Raw genomic sequence first — 25,853 nt, 5'->3', positions numbered from 1 at the left:
ATTTTTGAATTTTTCTTGCTGTGTTCTGCTAGATTGCACTTCACTTTGGGAACTCGGAGGAAAAACCAGCAAATCAATGTACCACAGCTTAAGAATGGTTTATATATTGGTATGGGGCTGCAGATATAGAGGGGTACATACAAAATAATGGTGTTGTTTTGTTCCTGATCTTTCATTTTGCTTGTGCTTTAATGTTATATTTAAAGTGCACAAGTTGTTTGTTTAATATAACTCAAAAAAATGTTACAGATTATCTGGCAATCTCTAATTGCATTTTTCACCCTGAAAATTATAATCACCATAGCAAAATCAAACATAATCAGTCTCTGAAGATGAAAGTGAAATAAAAAATGCATATTTTAAAAATGGATCTTCAAACAAATAACTAACTACATGGACTTAACAAGCACATACAAGTTCTGTGACACAAATTTCTGAAGCTACTTTTTTACAATTTCTGAATTTTGAAGCCACAATTTTCACCCACCCACTTTGCCACAACCATTCACAGACCAGATGGGCTCTCTCTGGCTTGTATTATGTAACAAAAATGTCCTTGTGGTCACTTCTTCTGAGGATGACCTAAGTTTGCTTTGTGAGATGTCAGTGGACTTCCACTTTCCCTCCTGAATCCAAGCTAAAAAGTGACAGCCAAAAGAAAGCAAGCATACAGGCTGAGAAAGGGAGACAGCAAAGACACAATTTCTGGGATAATACCCCCAAATTCCCAGCTGTGATGCACATCAGATTGCTGCACCCCATCCCCATCAACAAGCTGGCAAGCAGAAAAGCTGCTTTCCAATCATCTCCCTTCTCATATTTCATGCTTGCATCTCTATTCTGATCAAGGTGATCAATAATTTCTTTTTTAAAAAGCCCCATGTGAAACTGTGAGACTTGGTAGCTTTTTAAGTCTTTTAATAACATGGAAAAGAAAAAATCTGCCCTGTACATAATGCAGGTTCCTGTAAGTCCACTTATGCTTCTTTAATGAGAAATTACATCTTCCCAGCGTCAGTGGTCTTACCAGATCTCCCCGAATGCTAACATAGTTTCAGTAAACCCCAGCAAGTAACACATAACTTACTAGAGAACTATCACTTTACTAATGGATTTAATATGTATTTCTAATATTTTAAAGAAAAGAAAATGAAAACTGAGTCAATAGAAAACCAGCAAGGGGAAAACATTAAATAATTTAAAATGTCATGTACATTATCTTATTTTTGAAGGATTAAAGCTGAGCACTGGAAGGGAATGTCTCAAAAGGAATCTTAGTTATATATTGAATGCTTTCATGTACAACATTCAGTTTCACCAGAATGACACCAAGTAATGAGAATAAAATGTGAAAGATTTTTAAATGGCTAAACAGCCTGAGAGCAGGAAGAATTGGTATGTTGTAAATGTCTTTTCTCACTTTGTTCACTTCTGAATTACACTAGTGGAGAAACAGACCCAGAAAGCTTCAACACATGCAAGTTTACTGCAAGTGAAAATCCTAAGCAGCTAGCTAATAGGAGCAAAGAAGTTCAGGGCTGAGAGAAAAAACTTGATGACAGCTAATTTTCAACAGCATTACCTTAACCTTCTTTCACTCTTATCAAACAGGAAAGCAAGCAGAAGAACTAAAAGAACTACCTTATCTGCACTGTTTTGAAAAAGATTTTGCAAGCTTAGCATCAGACATTGCATAGGCTGTGAAGAATGATTTTCCACAAAAGGCCCTTTCCCACCTGATGAAGAGATTTCTGTAATGTGCTCTGCATGGGGCCACACTGGAATGTCAGTAATTTGCTTGCACACCTTGAGAGCACACTTCAACTGCAATGTTACTCACTGACATCACATCTATCATTTTGCTCTAAAACTTATAAAAACTACCAAATGCCATTTTAGGTAACTTATTTTACATTGTAAAAGCCTTAAGGGACTGAAACCTACCTATCCAAGAGGTCACCTCCTATTCCTTGGATACCTCAACAACTCAGACCAGCTGAGATACTGGAACTGGCAAACCCCAACAACAACTTTGGCCTTGGTTTTTATTAAGAGGCTGAGGGCTGAATATGAAGCACATCCTAGTCTTGCCCCAGGTATGCAGACCCCAGAGAATCTATAATATTCGCCTTGAAATTGTTTACCCCAATGAATTTAAAGAAATACCAAAATTAAAAAGTAACACATATCACATGTATCTCACATTCCAAATATCTTCACCAACTTTACCATGCTCATTTATTTCATTATGACATGCAACTTATTTATTAGTACTAAATGTGTTGCATTATTATTGTATTATTACAGGCCTGCTAATTAAATAAATTAATAAATATTAATTTTAAAATAACAGTTCAAGCAAATTGCAGTTACCCTTTTTTTTAAATAGGAGTAGAAATGAAATGTGAAGGTTACTAAGAGTCAACGTATTTCCACTTTGTGGCCTTCTGATGTATTTTAATTTTCTTACAGTGAAACTTCCCATAAAATAGGAAGGATTCATTAGATGTACCTATGGAGTTTTAGAAACATATCTAGGCATATAAAATGCATCTCGAAAATATTTTACTTCCTAATACCTGTGAACAGCTCCACTTCTGAGGGTAACTTTTCCTGTCACCATTTCAAGAATATGGTCCCAGTGATTCAGTGTTTTCCTGGGAATAAGGAGGCGCACTGCAGGGCTAATAAGGTCTCCATTAGCAATCAGGCTGAAATAAAGCAAAGTAAAATAACTTGGAGGAGCATTTTAAACAAAGCTCACCTGAAGTGAACACAGTACCACCACCACCACTGAAATGGCAACCCACTAAGTGAAAATTCTACTTACAAAATAGTGTAGGGCTCCTGGAGAGGCTTTCGAAACCGCGCTGACACGGTGATCCTACTGTGAGTAACTGGCTTGACCTGCAAGAACAAAAGAAGAATTGGAAGTTACACAGTCCTCACAGTCAGAAAAAGTTTACCCTGACCACCATCAGCAAGTGGGACAGCATGTCTTTAAAGCATTCACCTTATTCCATTACAGCATCCCCTTGTACACAGCACACATAATCCCTGCTGCAGGTTTATGTGTATGCTGAGTAACAGCCACAGCACAGCACACCACAGTGCACCATGGCACAACACGTGGTTGGCTCTGAGGAGACAGAATTGTATGCACATCTCTGGTTGTTCTACAGACCCAAAGAAACATACATACAGACCCAAATGCTGTTCTTGCTGTCTTAGTCTTTATTGCTTATAACCATGGTGCAGGCAATATAACTATCTCCTCTTTTTAACAATAAATTATATTGCTAGATCCCTCTGCTATTACAATAACTACCTTTGGTCTTGTACAGGCCTTTAATCCAAATCCATCAGTAATTTATAAAGGTTCCTGAATAATTTTCTCATTTTAGAGCAATGACTCAAAAGTGAGGTGAACTGCAGATTTTTAGCCTTCAGAATAATACATAGGCTACTTAATTCCCAGAATTATTCCCTATACTCTTTTGAATGGACACTGCATTGAGATCAACATTGATGTTGTTATTCTGAACAGAAAGTTAAAAAAAAAGAAAAGGATAAACCCAAACTCCAAAATCATTAGGAAGATTTATTTTTAATTCTTCATCATTAGCAAATCAAAGTAAGGTGTTAAATCCAAACAAACATTCAAAAGTTATAGTACATGCATTTACAAGTTCACTACATTTCTAAAAAAAATACCATAGAAGCTTAAAGGATTAAATAGCTGGTGTGCAGAGAGACATGCTTTCAAATAGATGTACAAAGTTTATTTAAACTGGCAATTTTCCAGTCACCATGTAAAGCAGTCTAATGACACAGTATGTTGCAGTTTTATCACACTCTGTGCTAACTTAACCAGTGCTTCTCATTTAATTTGTGGGAAATGGTCTGAACTCCAGGGCTTTTAGTCTTTGCTTGGATTTTCCCACAAACTCATTTAGTAATGACTAGAATGCTTTCCAGTTCTTTCTTGGGCATACACTGAAAAGAAAGGTGCTCAACCTAGTAGATATTCCCAATGGGCTAAAGATTATTATTAAAATAATGAAATCTGACTTCTCACATGGGTCAAAGAATGTCACACAGCAAATTCTGCACCAAGCACATAAATTCTGGAGATGAGATAGCAAATTTAGGAGAAAAGGAAGCAACAAAACAAAAACAATAATGGCACTCCTTAGTGTACAATCATTTCAAGTAAAATACAGCAACAGGTAAATCTGTTGAACAAAATCTGTTTTCAATGTCTGCTGAAAAAGAAACATATTTATTCTGAATTCAACTCACTTCAACTTTTTGCGTTTTTTAAAGGCCCTTGTGAGCTGTGTAGCCCTCAAACATTTGTGTTTTGAGAGACTCAGAGGACATAAAAGCCCACAGTAGTTATGGATGGAGAAAGGCAGAATCAACCTTTGCACAGCTCCATAGACTAAAAAGACTAAACAGGAACAATCAGCCCCAGAAGGGCATGGTGATATGAAGGTCAGTGCAAAGGGATATTTTGGCCAGAAACATCTACAAGAGGAGAGACAGCAAGGAAGATAAGCAGACTCCTGGCATGGCTGGGGACCTTCCCTTTAAGCAAGCAATTCACAAGCCATTTGCATTTACTCAGATCTATTCTGTAGATGCATGTTTGTTTTGGCCTCATACAAAGAGAAATTTTGTACTAGCCTGTACATGCACTAATGCCTAAGGTAATTGCAGTTCACAGTCTTGCTGTCACTTCCAGTGTGATCTGAATCAGGTGAAAGATTCACACCTACTACTACAGGCTTGGAAAGAGAGTAAGAGGTTGCTATCATATACCTCATTAGGGGAGGTAAAGACATTTCTTGAGAACTGCAGAGTAACTTAGGAGTTCAGCCATTCATGCAGAAACATTAGAAGCATATTCTTCAGAGCATAACTGTTCATTTATGTCACCAAAATTCGAAATGAAAATTTACTGGAAAAAAATGAAAATAAACCTTAAGCTGCAACATCTGAAAACATTTCTGTTGTTGCTGTCAGCCATTAAAGGGTTATTTTCTCAGTGTAAGCAATCTAATAAAGAGCTTCAGCTTTTTTTGGGGAGAAAAAAGTAACTTTCTTAAGGTTATGCTGCTGGAGGATAAGACAATACTGATTTACTTCCATAGCATCAGGCTCTAATGTTTAGGCTCCAAACACAAAATGGGAGTTACTAAACCTTGGATGCCCTTACACCTTTCTTTGTAGCTGGTAGGTTGCCAGGATAATCCCCTATAAAATATCCAATACATAAACAGTAAAATTATAAATCACTTTTTCTAAAAGTTGATTCCACATCCATTCCTGATGCTCATTTATGCTGCTCAAGCTCTCCCACAGTCTCTCCAAACAGTCCATCAAATTAAGTTCTTTGATGCAGTCTGCAACATTCAGGTTCCAATGTTCCACGCTTCACTAGAGAGCATTCACTAAGCATAAAGAAGCCCTTTAGGATAGGCCTAGGTGTGTCCTATTACTTGGTTGCTCCTGCAGGCTGATGAAACCATTAACTTTGGTGTAGGCTCCTCAGAAGGCATCAAGTCATTGCACATAGCCCAGTCACCAGACCCTGGAGAAAACAATAACCTTACAGATGCTATGAGCCCATTTATTATTTGAAGGATTGTATTTCTGCCCCTAATAGATACTGAAGCATCAACTTGGAAGTTTGTCTTTTGAGTTGCTCTCTGAAGATCATTAGTATTTCTGGCAGCCTTCTGCCCCTTACAAGTTTAGGCTTGTTATTAAACAAGCAAAGTGCAGGGGATTATAACATGGGACCACCTTGGGCCAAGACTAAATATTTGTCTGTTCTACCTAAGCATGGCCTAAATTGGGACAAAATATAAACTTGCATTGTTTATCTAAGCCTGTTTAAATCAATGTACCTTCTGTATTAAAAAAAAAATCAAGATAATATGTTAGTGCAATACATGTGATAAGGTGAAACTACAAAAATCAGTGCAAGGAAGCATGCTTTGAACGCATATTTTATAAAGATCACATTACACTGTGATTAAAAAAGAAAAAAAAAAGGTAAGAAAAAAACCACCACTTCCTATACTATACACGTTTCTTTTCATTAATCTGACTGTTCTGTTTGTAGAGTTTAGGATAACTTCTGTCTGATCAATGTTAAACTATTTATGGTCACGAAAAGCAAGGCACCTAACTTCAAAATAGAAAAGTGTACATTAATAAAAGACCAAGTGCTCAGCCACAGTAAATCAATTTATTTCCTTTGAGGTATGTGGAGTTCCACAAAACCATGCCAGTGGAAGACCTGGTCCAGGGGTTAATTAAAGAATACATAGTTCTGCTCCTATTATGTTTGTAGGAGGCACCACATTGTTGCAGTGTCTGGAATATCCTGACCCCTCTGGCACTGCAGAGTTACATATTAACAACAAAGTGGTCCTGGGTGAAAGTTTGTGCTTACATTAAGAGACCAGCATCACTAGCCCCCTAACCCCTTCATTTTCTTCTCATTTCACCGGCCACATTCTCTGATGATGTACATCAGCACTTTCCCATTTACGTCAGCAACTGCAAGCAGATTTACATTATTCAGTGGTCTGACCCCATTATGATTTTATCTTTAAATTTTGTACATTTTCAGTTTGTTTGAAAAGACCCATTTAAGGGCAGCTTCCATTTCCAACTGACAAACATTGCCAACAATTCATAATTTGTGATAAGATACTTATCTGAGGTATTACACGACAACACACAGCAGCACAAAGTGTCCAGGGGAGGAAGGAGGAACTCAGAAAACTTTATGTAAGCTGGAAGCAATCAATCCAATGACAATTTGCAAGGCAACAAGAGTTACACAGTTGGAAATACACCATGGGATCACAGACGCTCAAAACCACTATAATTTTTATTTTTCTATTCTTTAAATAAAAGGTATTTCATACAGAGCTTCTTACAGCAGAATGGATTTTCCTTACTTAAGAGAGGAGTTACCATCTGTGAAATGACTTTGCAAAGCACCTTGCAAAGTCTGGGAAAAACAAAACAGCTAAACTCAGCAAAGGTTAGGCTCTAGGAATGGGAATCACTCTGCAGTGTTTGAGAACTCTGTAAACACTTGAATCTCAGAACACTTTCTACAAAGTCTCTGGGGAGTCCAGCTTTCCTCTTCGGTCATAACACACTGGGGTTGAACTTGTGATTAGCTCTGAGTGTCTCCTAACAGCCTTTTGTAAATACAAACACACAGCACATCAGCATCCAACTGAAGCAAGGTAATAAAATCCATGCCCTCACAGCTCTTTGTTTTAAACAACATCCTATATATTTTTCACTTATATGCTAAACATAGCTATTTTCTAAATATTTACAAAATTTAACAAATACAAACACAACACGTAAGAAAAACATACAACACATTGCTTGTAGGTACATTGCATGTAGGTACTTACATCTTCCAGTGTTGACTGCTGGAAAAAAAACCAAAAACAAAGCCAAATGATCAGCAGCCAAACCACTACCTCAGGCATACTATCATATTTTTATAGGAAAACCATTTTGAATAAGTCTGTGCATATCCACAAGTACAGTTGCATATAATATGTGTATATGCATAAATAAATACACACTTTAATACAATTTTCATTTAAAAAATTATTTTATGTTTATGTTCAGCTCACTACATGAAAACAAATTACAACAGTAAGTTTTCTAAAGCCATTACAGCACAGGAAAGATCTGTTTCATAGAAACATTACTTTTTTTTAACAGGCGTTTTTATACACAACGACAAAAGATGCAGAGTCAAACTCATTAAATAACTAAAACTATGTCACTCCTTTTTAGAACACTATGAATAGGTTTGCTCATGCCATCTTTCTAACTCCAAGAAGTGTTACATTGGGAAAGAATGTCACACATATGGCATTAAATGGAAATCATCATTGAGAATGGCTATTCATGTAAGGACTCTGAGCAAGGCACACATTGGTTTGAAGTATACAGATAAAAATTAATGGTTTTCACTTCTTTCTTCAGACACATGCTAACCAGTAAAAGATAATAAACATTAATCTCTAACATGAAGATGTATCAAAATTAAGTTTATTTGTTTTGGTTGGTGTGAACCTATTTGCTGATCCCCACGCATAAGGTTTTTGCTTCTATGAATGCCGCACTATACCTCTCAACACTTATAAAAATGTAGACTGCAAAGTGGGACAGACTCTGAAAACTACCCAATCTCCTCTTGGCTACTTGGGACTTGCAAGAGGCACATGACACTTCACAGAGTCAACCCTTGTATATAAGAAAAGTATGCAGTTAATGAATTAGTATTTTAACTGGCCTCTGAACACACCAATCTACATATTCAGTCTCTAAAAAGGTGATTTTTATGCACTTGAGGATAGGTTCAAATAGAAATGTGCTGTTCTTATCTTTACTTTTCCTTTCAGCGGTCATTAAATAATTAGACATATGCTAAATACAGGGATCTGGCAGCAGTTTCACAGTGCTACCATGAATACATACACCAGTTACTCATAGCTAAGAAATGGTATTACTAACTGATTTATTTACTTTCCTTACCAGAAATGTCCCCCCATCAAAGGGGGCCATTAAACAGCTGCATGATTTGCAGGACAACATGTATTTACAAAGCCACACTGGACAGCAACAAAGCAAGAGTCAAAAAATGTAATGTGTCTGAGCCAGATGCTCTGTACTCCTTTGATTTGTGCAGGCTTAAAAGCTGGCCTTTCTTATTGCTACCAGTGTAGTCCTGGGTGCTATGAACATCTCACTCATTACTCACGTCACTTTATAACTAACCTTTCAAAGCTTTCAATGTTTCAACACAGTGTCACATTGCAAATTTATCAGCTCATGCAATGAGCCATGGCCTTGCCAGTTTGTTACAATGGCCTGTTTGTTAATCAATGTGCCCAGGAAAATTGAGAACAAATATTTACATCTCCCTGAGGTAGAACTGGGGTCAAAAGAACCAAAACCCCACTGATACACACCATCACCACCCTGTGATGCAAAAGAAAGGAATGTTAAAGGTTCAGTGATCAAAACCAAACAAGAACAATAAGTTTTCTAAAGCTATTACAGCACAGGAAACATGTTATCTTTTTCATAGAAACATGACTTTTTTTTAATGGACATTTTTTACACATTGACTCGAGTTTCAGAGTCAAACTCACTGAGGTTTTTGGCTAGTACAAAACCATTTCAGTCATCCTATGCAGTAGCTAATCTGGATAATCCACACTTGCCTGGCTACTTTGCACTGCTAGATGGTGCTCGGGACAGTACAAACCAGCCTTGAGCCAGAAGCTACAAACCTTTCTACTGGTATGGATATAAAGCAACACTCAAACTGCTACTAACTGAGCAATAGGCCACAAGACCACAGCTGCACACAAACTTCTCAGCACGCATAAAACATGGATGAGCTGGAAATGAGCTATTCCACAGCAGACAGTTGTGTAGTGACTAAGGGAGCCTTCTAGACTCTAGCAAAGCTCCTACAAAATTCCCAGACTGTTTAAAACCAACCCATTCACCTCCAAGGAAAATTGCCCTCCTTTTCAGCCACAGTAAGTGAAATGGAGTTTATATTCTCTGTACATCTCACCTCAGATATTTAAGCTCTGGGGAAAAAAAAAATCAGTCTGGATCTGCCATGACTTTGGGACATTGGACCAGTGGCCAAGTATTCAGTGGGGATAAGTCAAACAATGGCATGGCCTTATCTGCCCAGAACACAGCCTATGCAATGCTCCAAAATAGATCACATCTGTGTTCCCTCTGGATCCCAAGAACAGCTCCCATTTCTTCTCTGAGCTGCATGATGCTGTACCCACACTGCTTACAACACAACACAATGATGGCATTAATAACAGATGCTGTACCCACACTGCTTACAACACACACAATGATGGCATCAATAACAGTTTATTCAAGCAAAATAGATTCTGATATTAATTTGTGTCACTGACATGATAGTGATGATTCTGGCTGGTCTTGCCCCTCACATTTTGTGTCTTTTCCCCAAATTCCTTAGACTAATTAAATCAAAAGGAAGTCTCATCAGAAGGACCTGAAGCTAGGAACAGTCAAACAGCTGAAGAACAAAACAAAACTCCCCAAAAAACTTTTGTTTTTTCTTCACCATTTTTAATCAAAGGTGAAAGCTGTTAATGTTTCAAGTAAGTCAATTTAATATACAGCAACAAATTATTAATGAGACTAACACATGCCTCATTAAAAGCTTCAGTATTGGCACCTCTTCCCTTGCTCCTGGCCTCCTTACAGGCCAGGAAGACTGGCTACTCAACTGAACAAGGCAGGTCTTAATCATGGAAGAGAATAACTTTCAAGTTTCAGGTCAAACTCAATACAGACCATGGAATTCTCCAGTAGCATGAACCAAAGTCTTTCTGCTGCTCAAAAATTCAATAAATCCATTTGTAAGCAAGCTGCTAGTCAAAATACTTGAAACTGCACAGTTCAGGTAATACAGAAGTATATAAAGAGAAGTTTTATACATCCATAGTTCAAATAAGGAAAAAAAAGGCACAGCTTATCTTCTAACTGGATGTCTGGGCAGTTCTTCTCTAATTCCTCCTGGTATTAGGCTGTGAACACTCAGGAAGGGTATTTGTTTTGTATGTCTTGTGCTAATTATGTTACCAGGATACTAAACACCAAACAATGGCATATCACATTTAACTATTAAAGATGTTGCCCAAGAAATTAAAGATATCACATTTTTTAATCTTCACATTTTAATAGTCTTATTCTTTAAAATATGCTTACAGCAGAATTACTATTTAATTTAGCATGAGAAAATAAAAAAATTCTTGCCCAGTCTGTGATGCCAGCAGTAGAAGAAATCAAATAGGTCAAATATGGAGTAGCAAGAGGGTTTACAGAATTCACAGAATCACTAGGTTGGAAGTGACCTTAGAGATCATCAAGTCCAACCCATGCCCTAACACCTCAACTAAACCATGGCACCAAGTGCCACATCCAGTCTGTTTTTAAACACATCCAGAGATGGTGACTCCATCACTTCCCTGGGCAGACCACTCCAGAATTTTATCATTCTTTCCATAAAAATCTTTTGCCTAATATCCAACCTATAACCTATAGTTTTGCATTCTGGCAAAGGAATATGAAGTGAACCTTTATACATGACTTGTTACCAGCCAAACAGTATTTTGTGTTTAGCAATTTTGGGTAGCACAAATAATGTTTAATTTTTTTTAATCCTTATGAAAGAATCTGGAAAGAATATCTGATGTAGTTACTTTGTTTTGACATCAAAAAGCTGTAATTTGCACAGCCTGGAATAATTTCTAGTATCTATTTAGTCCCTTTTACAAAACTATCTTTTGTACAGAGAAAATATCCATGAGCCATTTCTAACTGACAGTTAGATGTTAAAGTGAATCAAGAGCCCAATAATTGAAAAATGACAATATTTTCCTTATGATTAAACGTGTATGTTGCCAAACATGATAAACAGTAGTTTTAAAATAAAAGATAATTATAACTACTGTGATTTTTCATGAGAAGGTACTTGAAAATGAATGACTCACGTCAAGTTAGATACAAGGTATATCCAGCATGAATATACCAAAATAATTTGTGAAACCAAGACAACATCATAGACTTCCAAAATGTATTTTTTGCAGATAAGTGCAATCATACTGCAGCTAAGAGATGAGTGGTGACTTTGTCAAGCAACAAAGGATGAGGAAAAACAATTACCATAAATGATACTAGAATAATTTAATTCTGAAACATGGAGGAACAGAGAGAAATGCAGGATTTGCAAGTCTTCAAAATAATTTTATAGCATCATCTTAAATGCTTTTGGGGAAAATTTTACTGCTAAGTTCATATCTACCAAGTCTCAAGCATTGTATTTTCTACCTCACACTCCCCTGTCATGGTGCTTGTCTCTTCTGTCAGCACTGGACAACGGGGACCAGGACCTGTCCCAGGACCTCAGCAAGAACACAGTGGCCAGCTGACCTACACTGAGATTTGCCAATTAGCTATGCCTGGTCCACAAGACGCCCCAGCAGCTGCTGAGTGATGGGCTGTACCTAGAGACCACTGATAGAAGACATTCTGCCAGTCACATTTTCACCCTGCAGTCACACTTCATCACAGTCACAAACACGTTCTGTGAAGCTCCCTAGAAAGCAAAAGAACTTTACTCCATGTCCTAGCCCATGTCTGTGTCTTCCCAAATGTGACCAATGTGAGAACTGATAGGCACTGGATCAGAAAAAGAAATTTAAAATTACAAAAATGTTTAGACATTCACTCAAATCCTTGTGATTAGTAAGTGTTTTCACTGGGAGAGATGTTCTGGAGGTGTATACAGATACAAATATGCAGATCATACATGTAGGATAGCTTTGAGGAATCTTTACTAATCCTCTGAAGAATCATTCATAAAAACATTGATTATTCCATTCAACAAATACTCCTATAAATGTGACCACACCTAAACCAAATGATAAAACAAGAAGTTGCAATCAAAAAGGAGTTATGGAACAATAAAATAAGTTTAGGTGAAACAGCAAAAAAGTGAAAAACTGGGAAAATGTGACATAGTTGTGTCAGAGTTACCCACACAATCACCTTGTCCTAGAAGTCCAGGAGAAAAAGTGAAGTGCAGACAAAAAAATGCAACATTCTCACTACCTAAGATCAATGAAGGGCAAATGTATCAACAGTAGAGTAGCTTACTGCAGGTCTACTATGCCCTTCTGATAACAGATGCTGCTTCATACAGACAGTATAACCTTCCTTTTTTCTCTCAGCTGCGAGAGACTGGATCTTCAATATCAAAATACTTCGGCTTTTCTTGGGTACCTGTAATTCTTTGCTGTTACACTATCGCAGGGTAAAGTTCATTTACTACAGTGTGTTCAAAGAGTTGATCTTAAGAAGCCAAAGAAGAAAGGAGACTCCAGCTGAACATATTTTTATGAAGCAAAGAGGGTTTAAAATAAATAGTTGCCTACAGGATTTGCAAATACAAAAGCTCAGTTGATTCTTCTTCAGTTTTCCCAGCACCAATGGCAAGTAAAATTCATCTTTTTGAGTGCAGAGGGAGAGACCATTTAGATCAAACAGTGCCTGAGAAATATAAATGTTCAGATTTCCCCATTATATTGGAAAATAACATTCAGTACCTTTTAAAAACAATTAAACTTATAATAAACAACTGGTAACTCTGTTGGTCTGTATTTTCCCAAGAGATCAATTGTTAGATTCCTCAAGCACATCATTTAACGTGCATTTGGACTTGCACATTAGCTTTGGTACAAAAGCAATCTCTCTTGAAAAACAAGAAGCTCAGCTGCCAAAAGAAGTGATGGATGGAAACACACCTGAGAAAGAGTTTGCAACAAAGCTTTAGCTTGGGTCAGGATGAAATCTTTTTACTATTTTGCCTACCAGTAACACAACCATTAAAATTTTGAGATTTTTTATAACAGCATGATGGCTCTGCCAGAGGATTTACACCATACCTTGAACATAATTTTTTTCTCGCTTAATTCTAGTTTGACACACATTTTCTAATTATTTGCAAATTTAAAGTAATGGAGATGTTGCCTTGCAAGAACAACATTAAAGTGCTCCCAAAAGCAGATGTCGAGCATTTGGCAGTTTAACTAACACAAAAGAAAACATACAGCTGCATACACAGTGTACAGCTGCTGCATAAAGTTTTCTTCGTTTTGACTTCCTGAACACTAACCAAAATCAGATATCTGTAATTGTTTTAGTGGAAAAAATGCCAAATTACATGTGCTTGATGCAATCAGATTTTATACCTTTGTACTTAAGCATGATAGGAATAATGCTACCTCTCTTGGTCCTACAACAAATCTAGGGTTTTGATTTCTAAGTGAACATTTGAAAAAAAAAGTAACTTGGGACTTTGCTGCCTCATATCATTTTAACAAAAACTAATTTAGGCATTAAAACTTCTCTTACTAGTCCCTTGAAAGTTCACTACCAAGATTAAATTATTAGGGCATAAAGACAACTGTGTTATTCATAAACTCAGATAAAAATCTGTAGACTACCAATATGTTTCATCTCATTTTTATGACTCCTCTCCCCAAATACATCAATCATGTTTAAGTTAAATTCAGCACAGGGATTTAAGCTCTCCACAGGGAGACAGTGGAGATTGCAACCATAAGTCAAATATGAAGAAGAAAGCTGAGATAATGGAGGGTTTATACTGGATTTCTTCAAAGCCCCAAGACATGGCTGAAAGTGTTAAGATAATAAACAATGAGCACTGATTCCAGACAAAATAATAAAAGCCCCTTTTATCAAACCTGCAGCTGTAAGTAAAAAAAAACTCACAACTTCACAACTACTTCTACAACCGCATGGACTTTCTGTTATATCAAAAATCTTCTAAGGATTTGCAGCAAATAATCAGCCTTAAAACCAGCTTTTAAAAAGCAAAGCTGTAGCTGTACTGATAACTATCCGACTAAGAATAAATTTACAAGGTAGCTGTAGCAGCAGCATATCAAACCTTCAACTTGAATTTGATCTTCCTGTTCAGTGAGCCCATTCAAAAAAAATACAGATGACAAGTTATGCTAAATTTAAAAAGTGTTGTATTACATAGCTTCTGAATAAGAAGTATCTGAGTATGACACTAAAGGTCATTAGAGCAATTCTGAGGATATTCTAGAGTCCTACTGTCTGAAGATACCTGCTATACAAACCATGAATTGCTGAAAATGTGGCCCAAGAGCACAAGGCAAAAGAATTTGACAAACAAGTAGGCTGATGCTTCTTGTGAGGCAGAAGCTGGAACTCAAATATTTGTTGGGAGTCACTGCTACCTCCATACACAATAAAACAGTAAAAATAATGCAGAGCCATGCATCTCACACAAATCCTCACGATGCTTTTTGAAGCTCGCAGTTATCTCCTCCAACTACAGCATAAGCGCTGTTGAAGATAAACAACTAAGCTTGGTAAATTATGGACTAGAACTAGTTAAAAGTTTACACTGGCATTTTTCAAACAAAAATGTCTCTTCTTCAGAGGAAATATCAAGTTTTGAAGAAAATTTGCTGGTCCAAAACTCTCAAAATTTTCACTTGTACCATTTTTTTCTGCAAGTACAAATCTCCCTTAGGTTTATGACCAGATTCAAGGAAGACAATGGGAGATCTTTTTTCGTACTGAGTTTTTAACTGGATGTGGCAATTTAGAAAGCTGAGCAGAAGACAGTCAATATATCATGCTCAGAGCAAGCAGAATAAAAAGCACTGAAGAAATATGTGCAGAAAGGTAGATAACTGTATTATTATAAAATGAAATAAAATAAATGTATATTAAAAAATCAGGCTTAAATGCAGGCATGTCACTAACATAAACTTCAGGTTTATTTCTTCAATATTTCAGCCATCCTACCTCATTATTGACTTCAACAGGTTTTTTCTTTGTTTCTCCAATGTCCAAATAGCTGTGGAAAGAAAACAGGTTTAATTATTTACAGGATCATCTAACTTACACAATACCAATAGTCTACACTTTTTTTCACACATGAAGGTTTTAAAACTTGTTATGCTTAAAAATAACAGAAAAACTAAGTAATTATTAATATTAACTAACGCTTAATATAAATCTTCAGGCTAGCCCTCTGGGCTAATATAAAAGACAGGGGAGAACCAACCACCTACCTTCAAGTCACTGGTGATTAGAACAGATCATCAATAACCCCCTTGTCAGAAAGAAGATCATATCCAGCTGTGAGGTGGATCAATAGTTCTCAGCACAATATCACCTTACCAGAGTTTTCAAAGTCATCATCTTGCCTCTTAGTCTCTCACAGTAAGTCTCTGATAGATTGAAGGCTTGCCTGCACACCCGAGTTTAATTCAGGGTGTCAGCTAAAGTTTAAAAGGATCTATACCATTTTGGTTTCAATAGAATGTGGACACATCTGAACACTTGTTTCTTGTGGCTGAATGAACCAATAATAGCTTCATAATTATTTTATGGATAAAATACATGCCTCAACTGGACAAGCAAACAAAACAAATCTATTTGGACAATATTTTGTTATCCTTGTGATGTTCCCTGATCTCACTTCCAGTAGGAAGGTGCTTTACCAGGAGTTTCAGACTAGAAGACCTTATTTGAGAAGTCAGGTATACCTAAAGCCAAGAACCAGCGCAAACTCACCATAAAACCTCAGCTCTCACAACATCTGCAGCCCTTCAGTAATATCATTCTCTGTAGTTAATGACTGGGATCAGATTCATTTGCCACAAGAAACTTTCCTACTTGGCCGAAGTTAAGAATTCATGGGATTTGAATGAAGATGCAAAAGCAGGAAAGAGGAGTAAAAAATAAAGAAAAAACATCATCCTTTCTTTGAAGGATCAGCAATCATTTATCAGTGTACACAGAATGGTCACAGGGATTTCAAGGCCTCGTTGTAAGGGGACAGTAAGACACAGCAAAGCTGCCAGGCCATGCTTGAAAGTGCATGCCAATGCTTTGAAAAAGGTAAGTGTAGCAACATAGGACAACATTTTTTTAAAGCCTCATGTTTAGAAACAAATAATAACAACTGTTCCAAGTTCTCAGTATGAAAAGGAACGAGTGCACTTTAGACCAAAAACAAGAAAACTTACAGCCTGCAAGACAGAAAAGAAATAAGTGTCTCAGGCAAAATGGCTCCAACAGCCTGTAACAATATTTGCTGACTGTGGTTCTCGTTTTCGAAGCACCTGTGAATTACTTCACCAAGAACTAAGAAAAGTGACAAAGCAAAGCAAATACATAGTAAAAGGCTTAAATTCACTGTGCAGAAGTCTAGGCATTCATTCATCAAATTTCAAGGACCTGCAAATCTGAAAATTCTAAATAAGAGCAAAGGTTGGGGTTTTTTTTTTGATAATGACACAAAAAAAAAAAACCCTCAGATCAAAAATTTTACAAATTTATTCTCACTTACTAAGAAAGCAGAAATGCTTCCAACCCATGGCTAGCCAAGCCAACGCTGAAACTACAGCACTGTTTAGAAAGACACAGCTGGAAAGAGGACAATCTACCATTGGTGAATGAGTACAGATACAAGTACATGGGCAAAGGGAGGAGGATGGAGGAGTAGCATGCTGAAAAAAAGCTAAAAATTGAAACCAGCCCTAGCATAGACAGTCTTCTTTCAGAGAGCTGAGAGCTGGGGAAGAACTCCACAGGGGTGCAGCCTATATGTGCAGTCTCGCTCACCACTGCAACAACTCCAATATACCAACAACACACCTTACCACACATACAACAAAAATGGGTGTGTTAACTTAGGACACCTCTGAATGACAAAACAAGCTGGAAAACTTGTTATATGTTATAAAAATTACCAACATTGACTAAAAATTCCTCCACTGAAGAAAATTTCTACTTTTTTTTTCTAAAATCAGAATTTCTAAATACTGATTCTTTTTTTTTTTTTTAATATAAAAAAAATTATTCAGCAGTTTATCTAGAATATATGCCCTCAGAACTATCAACTTCAAAGTGTTAAGAGTCAGAGTTTGGCTCATATGCTAAAGATGAGAGCAGTTCAATCTTGAATTCACTGTGAACAGGAAAGAAAGAGATTCATTTCTCAGTGTAAGGCATCTGAGAAGAAACAAATGCACTGCTTGAAGCTGAACAACCACACTTTCAACTTCTGCTACTCCTTGGATACTTTCTCCATTACACTCCCACAGCTCCCACACATCAGCGCCACAAGCCTCCATTTCAAAGTTCAGCCCTGCACAGTCTGTCATAGCAATTAATATGTCCAATAACAATCACTGGGGGAAAATAAAAATAAATAGATAATTTTATTTTTTTTAATCAAACTTCTTAATGCTATCAGACCGGATGCAGATCCCTTAAGGCAGATGCTTTGGTCTATCACACTGTAACTGTTTACCTGTGACACATTACACAAACATACACATTTTTCTTTAATTCCTTCAGTTCCTTCCAGAAAACTGTTCCTTCCAATTAACCCTTCCTCTCCTCTGACTTTTCTGTCTAAGATGTCTCCCTAATTACCATTCTGTCTACAACCCAATTAAGAACAACTTCAACATTAAGCCCTTCAGCTTCTTTTTAATGTTCATAAAAGCACTGCCAACATTTCCAGCACTATGTAAGCAAATACCAGTAAATGAAAAACTCCAATTCTGAATACAAAAATGGAAGGGATCTCAAGCCATCCCATTTATCCTCTCTACAGCACAGAACTAGGACATATTATCAAGGGATATACAAAACAGCCTGTTTTTACCCAGTCCCTGAGGTTAGCTTTTCTTTCAGTATTATCTTTGTTGGCCTTAAATAACTAGGTACCTTGTTGCATATTTCAACCATAAAAGTCTGAAAAAGCATCACCATAAAACTCTGACCATATAGTGTGGCCTAACCAAAAGAAATACTTTTTCCCACACAATATAAATCCAGAGTGCCCAATTCTCTACAACATGCATGCTAATGCCAAACACGTACTTATTTGTAGCCTATCAGCACAAAACACATTTAGGGAGGTGTAAAATGATGTGCTGATAACAACAATTTTAAGCCACCCGCAGAATCACAGGATTTAATATGAAAAAGAAATGGTAGTCTCTCTTAGAGTTAAGCACTGCATTTGACATGGAAAAGAGTAAGTACTATTGGAAAAGGGCTTATATTTAGCCTGTCATACATCTTTCTCTCTGGCTTTCCTACTAAAGTGCAAGAAGCTTCCATAAATCTTTGGAAGCAGCCAGTGACAGAAATGGTAAGGGGTGATGAGGGAGATCTTGTTCATTACACAGAGAGTTTTGTCCTGAAACATAATGAGCCACTAATGAGCTCTCCTGAAAAATATAATGCCCTCAACTCTAAGGAACCAAGATGAGGAAGACACTGTAAAGGTGGTAGTTGATGATATGAATTCTCAAACATCTCTGGAAAGGGGATGTTAATTTTGAGATTAATTTCCATAAATTCCACTGTAGGAAAAATGCCCACAAAGACAAAGCAAAAGATAGCATGGTCAATTGAGACCATGACATTCATTGACAGAATTAAGAACAGTTACTGATCACATGCAGAGCCACTCTGGAAACATACCTAAAAGCCCAGACCTCCTTCACATTATTCTCCCAGTGACTCATTAGAAAACGGACAAACTAGCAGCTTAATTCTTAGTGTCCAAGCAGGAAAAAGAAAGTAAATGGTCCTCTTTTAAATAACAGGAGAAACATTAAAAGGCTATATATATGTATCCAAAATGAACAGAAGTGATGGAGACACAGATAGCTGGGTAGAATACTTTAGAATTTTAAAAAATAAACACGAAGGGAAGCATTGGGTATTGAATTCCCAAGCTCATCAACTTCGTGGCAGGACTGTCAACACTCTACCTTTTACTGCTTTCACCACGTTACCCCTGAGCACAATTATGGATACTGGCCCTTCAGCTAAGCACAGACATGACAACAACACACCATTCCCACATGTTCTTCGGGTTCAGGGGCTGTTTCTCCTTTTCTACCGTCATGTCAAGGAGTTGTCACTGTGTGACTCACGGTACGAATACCCTTTCTGGGGCTCACCTCTAAAGCTCTTTTACTTTTGCCCTGGGTCACAGCTTCTAAGTTCTCTTTCCTCAATGACTAATAAATAAAAGGGACAGGGTGAGGGGTCCTCTGAAGCACTGCCACCGTGCCAAACCCCAAATGCTGATACTCATTTCTGTATAAATCTTACATTTCAGCCACTCACTTGAGCTTCTTGAAGGCCTCCCTGCCACCAGCCACGTACTGCTCCCCGCTCTGGAGCTCGTCCAGCTGCCGGACACGATGCCCACCCCGGGGGGTATAGATGTTTCGCACTGCTCCAAAGGGCGCCTGCACCCCGCCCGTCACCTCTTTCAGGAACACATCAAAGTTGGACACTTTCTTCTCGTGGATGACAATGCGGCGCCCCGGGAAGAAAGGGTCCCCGTTGCGATACACCAGCACGCTCTTCACGCTCGGCTGCGAGAGCCACGACGCCTTTGTGCCAGGGCTGGCCATGCTGCTGGCCGTGCCTCCTGCGCAGCCCCAGCCGCCCGCACCTGTCTGCTCGGGAGAGCTCCTGCAGGGGAACCCCTCTGGCCCTGACGCCGCCCACGCCGGGCACACCTCCCGGGAGCGATCGCGGCCCGCCGGGGCCTGCCGGCCACCGCAGCCTCGGGGGCCTTCATCCTCCGGCTCTGCCATGACGGGAAGCCCTGGTGCCCTGCTTTCCTCGGGAAACTTGACCCCGCGTGTGCTCGGCCTCCCCGCCGGGCAGCCAGGCGGGAGCCTGCCCGGCCTGGAGCCACCGCGGGAAGGAGGGAGAGGGGCGGCGTGCCTAGAGGAGGCAGAGGGGGCCGCGGGTACAGAGGGAACGGGATCTCCCGAGGGAGACAGGGAAATCCGCGCTCTGCCTCCTTCTGCCCGACCGCCGCCCGTTCCCACAAGGGCCGGGCCGGCGGCGGGGCTGCCCTGGCGGCGCAGCGCCCACACCGCGCTCTGGCACACCCTGGGGACGAGAAGCCGTAAAACCTGAGAGAAAGTAAAACAGAAGCGCCTTCAATTCAAATGTAATTCCTTTAATCACCTCTTTCCCCCGCCGATAGCCCCAAGTCTAAAAATGCACTCGACCTTCCTACCCGAATTTTTGTAGTGTGCAGTAATGATTGTCTTTTCAAATGGATTTTTAACACGCGGGATGGAAAGAATTTTCTTTCCTTTTATCTTAGCTGTCCTTTGATGGGAAAATTAGCCCCCTGCTGTGAGTTACAAAAGAGCGGTTAACCATTACAAAAAGAGCAATTTCAGGGTGAGGGCAGTCAAACATGCTACTGTTATTGGTTAACAACTAAAGTTCCCCACTGGCTCTGGTCCTCCTTCTGACTAATAACGGGGAGAACCAAGCATTTACCATCCTCGAAGTAATACTGTTTAACATTGAACTACTGTAACCTGGAAGGAAATTTTTGTTATTAAAGATATGCTTTTGAGTAAAAACCAAAAATGTTGATGACCCTCACACTGCTCTGCATTCAAGTAGTGATATGTCAACTATCTGCTATTTTATACCAGATTCTACCACATTTAGTGATCTTAGGTCTAATTTGTAGTCACATAACATCTTTGACATAGGAGTAAGACACTGAATATTTTATTGGTGCACCCATTTTGACACTTTTGATACTTCAAAATACTGTTGGTCTTTACCTATGGCCACTCTAGTTGCAATCACTTTATGGATTGCAAAAAAATATCCCTTAAATGGTACCAGAGCACTGCTAGCCTTAAAACAGCCTAAAATTGATGGGCAAAATCTTTGTTTTCCATCTCACCTAAGTACAACCACTGACCAAAAGCTAAGAAAAGGCTAGACACCTCAGTCCATAATAGCAATGCCTTGAACCATGACAATTTGTTCCTCCTAGCTTTTCCAAGGTCTGACCTTTTATTCCCATTATTGTTTCACCTTGTAAACAATCTCCTCTCACATTCTCAACAGCAAGGAGTCAAGCTGCTGAATCCAATGACATGAGTAAATAAATGCAGAGACACATAATCTCTTTATGATGGAGAAACATCAGACCTGTCATCTTACATGAGGTTGGTGCATGACATAAAGTCTGTCAGGTCCCGTGTCAGGATCCCCTGAGGTCACACAAGGAACATAACATACCATAATGCTGGGGGATGTGATGAGAGCAGAGCCATGACATAGTGTAACATCAAACAGGGGCACTTTTTCTGCACCAGAATGTCATGAGTCTTCTGCTATTTCAGAACCAGGAAAAGATTTTGCAGCTTGTTGCAGAGCCTTGCCAGCTATGCTCAGTGACAGCAAAACATAAAGTTATGAAGAAAGAAATGTCCTAGTGCTGAAGAAAAGACCAACAAAATGGACATAATGGAAAAGAATGAAGTTTCTAAACACAGAATAAAATTCAGCTTAGTCTATTACACACAGTGCTGAGAAACACACTTAATAACTCTGTGCAGCTTATCAGAAAATCAGACTAAGCAAAAGCAGCTACTTTATTCCCAGCTGTAAGTCTGGAGTAGCCAGACTGTCTGGACTGGCAGTTTAAAGCACATAAATACCAAGTGGTTCAGCTCATATGCACACACTAGAGGTAAAATACCGATGCAGTTGCAAATTTTAAAGCCCATGTTGTAGCAAATACATTTGCTTGTTCAATTGCCAGATCGAAAACTCCTTAGAATACCATGGTCAAGTATTTTTGCTTTAAAAAATACCTTAGACAATCACAGTTTAAGCCACAGCTTTTGACTAACAGGTCCTGTCCAACAGTATTCTTGAGGCAGCCAAGATGCTGAAGGATTACATAGGGAAAAGGCTTTAGCAAACCCTTAGAGGCACAAAAGGAAATGGTTCTCCATGGAAAAACAAATTCCAGTGGGTTACCTTAAGTAAGGACAAGGTTGAAAGATACCTTCCATGTGGTCTTGGTATAGAGTAATGAAAGTGAAGTCATCCTTCTTAAGCAAAGAATTCTCTGTGCGTTGCTGTAGCTACCTTTGATCAAGGAACCTGATATTATCAGTTGGGTATTCCTGATTCATTCATGTGAGAGCAATTACTGTAAACATGAGTGGGTTTTTTTGGCAATTTTTCTATGGGGTCTTTTCTATCTCTCTCTTCTTGTGTAGCACCCATCATCCACTAAACACTTATGTACTGTCTGGTAGCACTTGTAGGGTTTTTTGTTAATCTGGCTTTTTGTTTGTTGTTTGTTTTTCTGGTTTTCAGGTTTTTTTCTCAATGTGAATAAAATTGCACATTTCTTTTAGGAGAAGAAACAGGTCATAGGTACAGGCACATATTTGTATTATAAAAAATGATTGACCAAATGGAGAAGTTATACACTGAGAATTGTCTGTAGACCAAGATGCCTTTTTACCATAATTTTACCAAAAAGTTTTCTGAGCTTTTCTTCAGCAGAGATTTATAAGGGCCCCTTGATGATACCTGTGTTTTCCTTCTCTTTCTGTGTGTTTTTCCTTGTGTTTCCTTGGTGTTTCCTTGGTGTTTCTTTGCACAAAGCCAGGCTGCAATCAGAGCAGTCCCCTGTCTGCGCTGACATTCAGCTGGCAGTGCAACTAGTTGCTCGTGTCATTCAAGCTCACAAATAGCTTCTGGTTTGGATGGCAGTTTCATGACTAAGCAAGCCTGTGCTGGAGCTATCCTTTCTTTTTAGCTGAATGAAGAACAGCCATCATGCCTGTCCTTGTCAGTGAGTCTTGGGATCTCTAGCTGGTCAGAGTGACCCCGAGATACTTACATGTCTCTTTTCCCAGCCCAGTGCTCGAAGAAGGAGTCAGAGCTCTTCAGTTCTCGGTCTCAAGGTTGTTTATCGTATCTTATCTATAAAATTCTTTCTCCTGACCTGCCGAGGACTGCTCAGCGAGACAGAGGCACTCTGCCTGCCTCAGAGACAATGTTATCTTTTTATACTAAAAACTATGTATACAATATTTACAATTACTTTCCAATACCTATTACCTATGTTAGACAGTGAGCTTCCCCTCTAAACCAATCTAAAAGTGCCAACTTCACAGCAGAAGATGGAAGCCAAGAAGAAGAATGAGAAAGGCTGGACATGCCCAGATTCCTCCATCTTGCTCCCTGAACCCCCATTCTAAAAACCCCAAGAAATCTATTTTTCACTCCGTGATAAATTCACTATCATTCTGCTTAAACTTTTGTGGCTTGTAATTCTTCATATAAGGTTGGTAATTGTTTTTTCCAAGGGCTAAATCAAAGGCACAGAGGTCTTGGGCTCTGTGCCAAGGTCTCTGAGTGCCCCAGGCAGGGGCTTGAGCCCTCCAGGTCAGCCAGAGGAATTTCTTGGGTTCTGACAAGTGAACCTCTTCAACAAACAGCAGATGAGCTTGGCCCACTATTTCTTTGATGAGATTCAGCAAACAGCTCCCGAAGGTCAGCACTGCAGGACAGATACCTGACAGTGGAATCAACAAGCAGGTCGTTGATATTTAGAGCAACAATAAATAGATCTCCAGTTATCTTTTGCCAGCAGCAGTGTAAAGTCAGACGTTGTGTGTGTGCTTTATGACTTGTCCCTGGCTGCCAGTGCACACTGATGTGCTGCCTTCACCTTTGAAGACAGAGTGACACTTGCTTATTGTCTGCCCTTCCAGACAGTCGCAGTGGTGGCTGATAATGTAGCTGTGATGAGACACAATGCCAGTGCTTACCTGTACTTTGGCCTCTTGGATCGTACAGTGCAGAGTTTGTATTGGTACAGATTCAGTGAGAAGTTACATCATCTTATTTCCAACACTTCTGTTGTCTTAGCAGACAGAAAAACAGACAAGCAAAGGAAAACAAATAGATCAACCCAGCAGCTTTTCCCTTTTTATTGAAGAGTGTGAAATGTCAGCTGTGTAAGACGTACTGCACATTAATTAAATGTAAATTTCTGGCAGATATCCTTTAGATGCTTCCCTAGTTTCTGCATTCCAACATGCAGAGCCAACATAAGCTGCCATTAATTTTCAGCAATAGTGTGCACTGTTTTCCTGCCTTCCTGAGGTATTTTCTGTGCTGTCTGCTATTTACAAATATTAAGTATCTTTGACATCCTAGAGATTAAATTAGCGTTGCACATACTGCCACCTGCTGAGATTAACCAAAACTAGAGCTAAAATATTCCATTTAGAGTAGATTTCAGCTTTTTCAAGTATGAATAGGGACAACATTTGCAGTCAGGTGTGGTTACCCTTTAACTGAAAACATCTGATGGCTTCAGTCTACATATACATGCTGTCCATAACTATTGAGGAACTTTTTCATTGAATTACTTCCTTGTGAGGTCAGTCACCTTTAAGCAAGGTGTGCGGAAACCATCCTTCAGATTCTGTGCATGTCAATCCACTTGGAACAAAGGTTCATCTATGTATGTTAATGTATGTACACACGAACATACAGATGCACAGGTCATATGCAGGAAAGAAAAGGAGTTGTTGTAAATATAGTGTTGTTATAAATATTCTGATAATTTATTTAATCATATAAAAGATTTAATTATAAATACAAGTAGAAAAAAGCAAAGTATAAGGTATAGCAATGTTAGGAGTGCTGTGTTTAAAATATGCAACCATAGAAACTTCACTAAGAAGTCACTGGATTTCTTATGTTTTGTTCAAGAAACTATGGAGACCATCATGCACACCAGTTACGCTGCTCGGAAACCGCATACACTTCCCATCTTGATGTCAAGGATTCTTTTCAGGAGAGCTCAGCAGAGATGATCAATGATTGTCTTAAAGTAGGAATATTTATGAAGTTATACAACTAGCAAAACCAATTGTTGTAAAGGTTAAATTTAAGAGCGGATGTATTATGCATAGTACATAAAACAACTTATGTAATGATGACTTGGCAAAAAAGTATATAAAATGGATGAATTTTGTTTATTAAGTAGAACACGTTTGAAGGAGTAATCCTGTGTGTTCCCAGCACCAAAAAAAAGAAGTGTCTGCTTATTCACATCAAATTGGTGTTGGGTAAGTTTCTTTTGTCCTGTTTGGTGACACCCTTGTTTACAAAACTCTGACCTGGTGTTTAGATTTGTGCCTTCCTCTTGGAGCAGCCACGCTGCACGGATCATTTCATTAATTGCTTCCTTTTTTACTTCCCTGCCGAGGATTAATGAGTACTCTAAGTACATTCTGATAACGCATTCTGCTCCAGGG

General features: G+C 38.6%; 1 protein-coding gene across 1 annotated transcript in view; it reads right to left on the bottom strand.

Moving 5' to 3' along the window:
• Positions 1-20,177, bottom strand: part of DCDC2 (doublecortin domain containing 2) — a 51,901-nt gene extending 31,724 nt beyond the window's left edge. Inside the window, exons 1-4 of the mRNA XM_005420963.2 lie at positions 19,849-20,177; positions 15,490-15,541; positions 2,831-2,907; positions 2,580-2,711 (exon numbers count right to left, since the gene is read on the bottom strand). Coding sequence (XP_005421020.1) covers positions 2,580-2,711; positions 2,831-2,907; positions 15,490-15,541; positions 19,849-20,141 — 554 coding nt within the window. The 5' untranslated portion in view covers positions 20,142-20,177. The remainder of the gene's footprint in view (positions 1-2,579; positions 2,712-2,830; positions 2,908-15,489; positions 15,542-19,848) is intronic.
• Between the last annotated feature and the right edge of the window lie 5,676 nt (positions 20,178-25,853).

The sequence above is a fragment of the Geospiza fortis genome, unplaced genomic scaffold, assembly GCF_000277835.1.
Source record: "Geospiza fortis unplaced genomic scaffold, GeoFor_1.0 scaffold104, whole genome shotgun sequence".
Lineage (NCBI taxonomy): Eukaryota > Metazoa > Chordata > Aves > Passeriformes > Thraupidae > Geospiza > Geospiza fortis.
The sequence above is the reverse complement of the archived record's forward strand: the minus strand, read 5'-3'. Positions and strand labels throughout refer to the sequence as shown.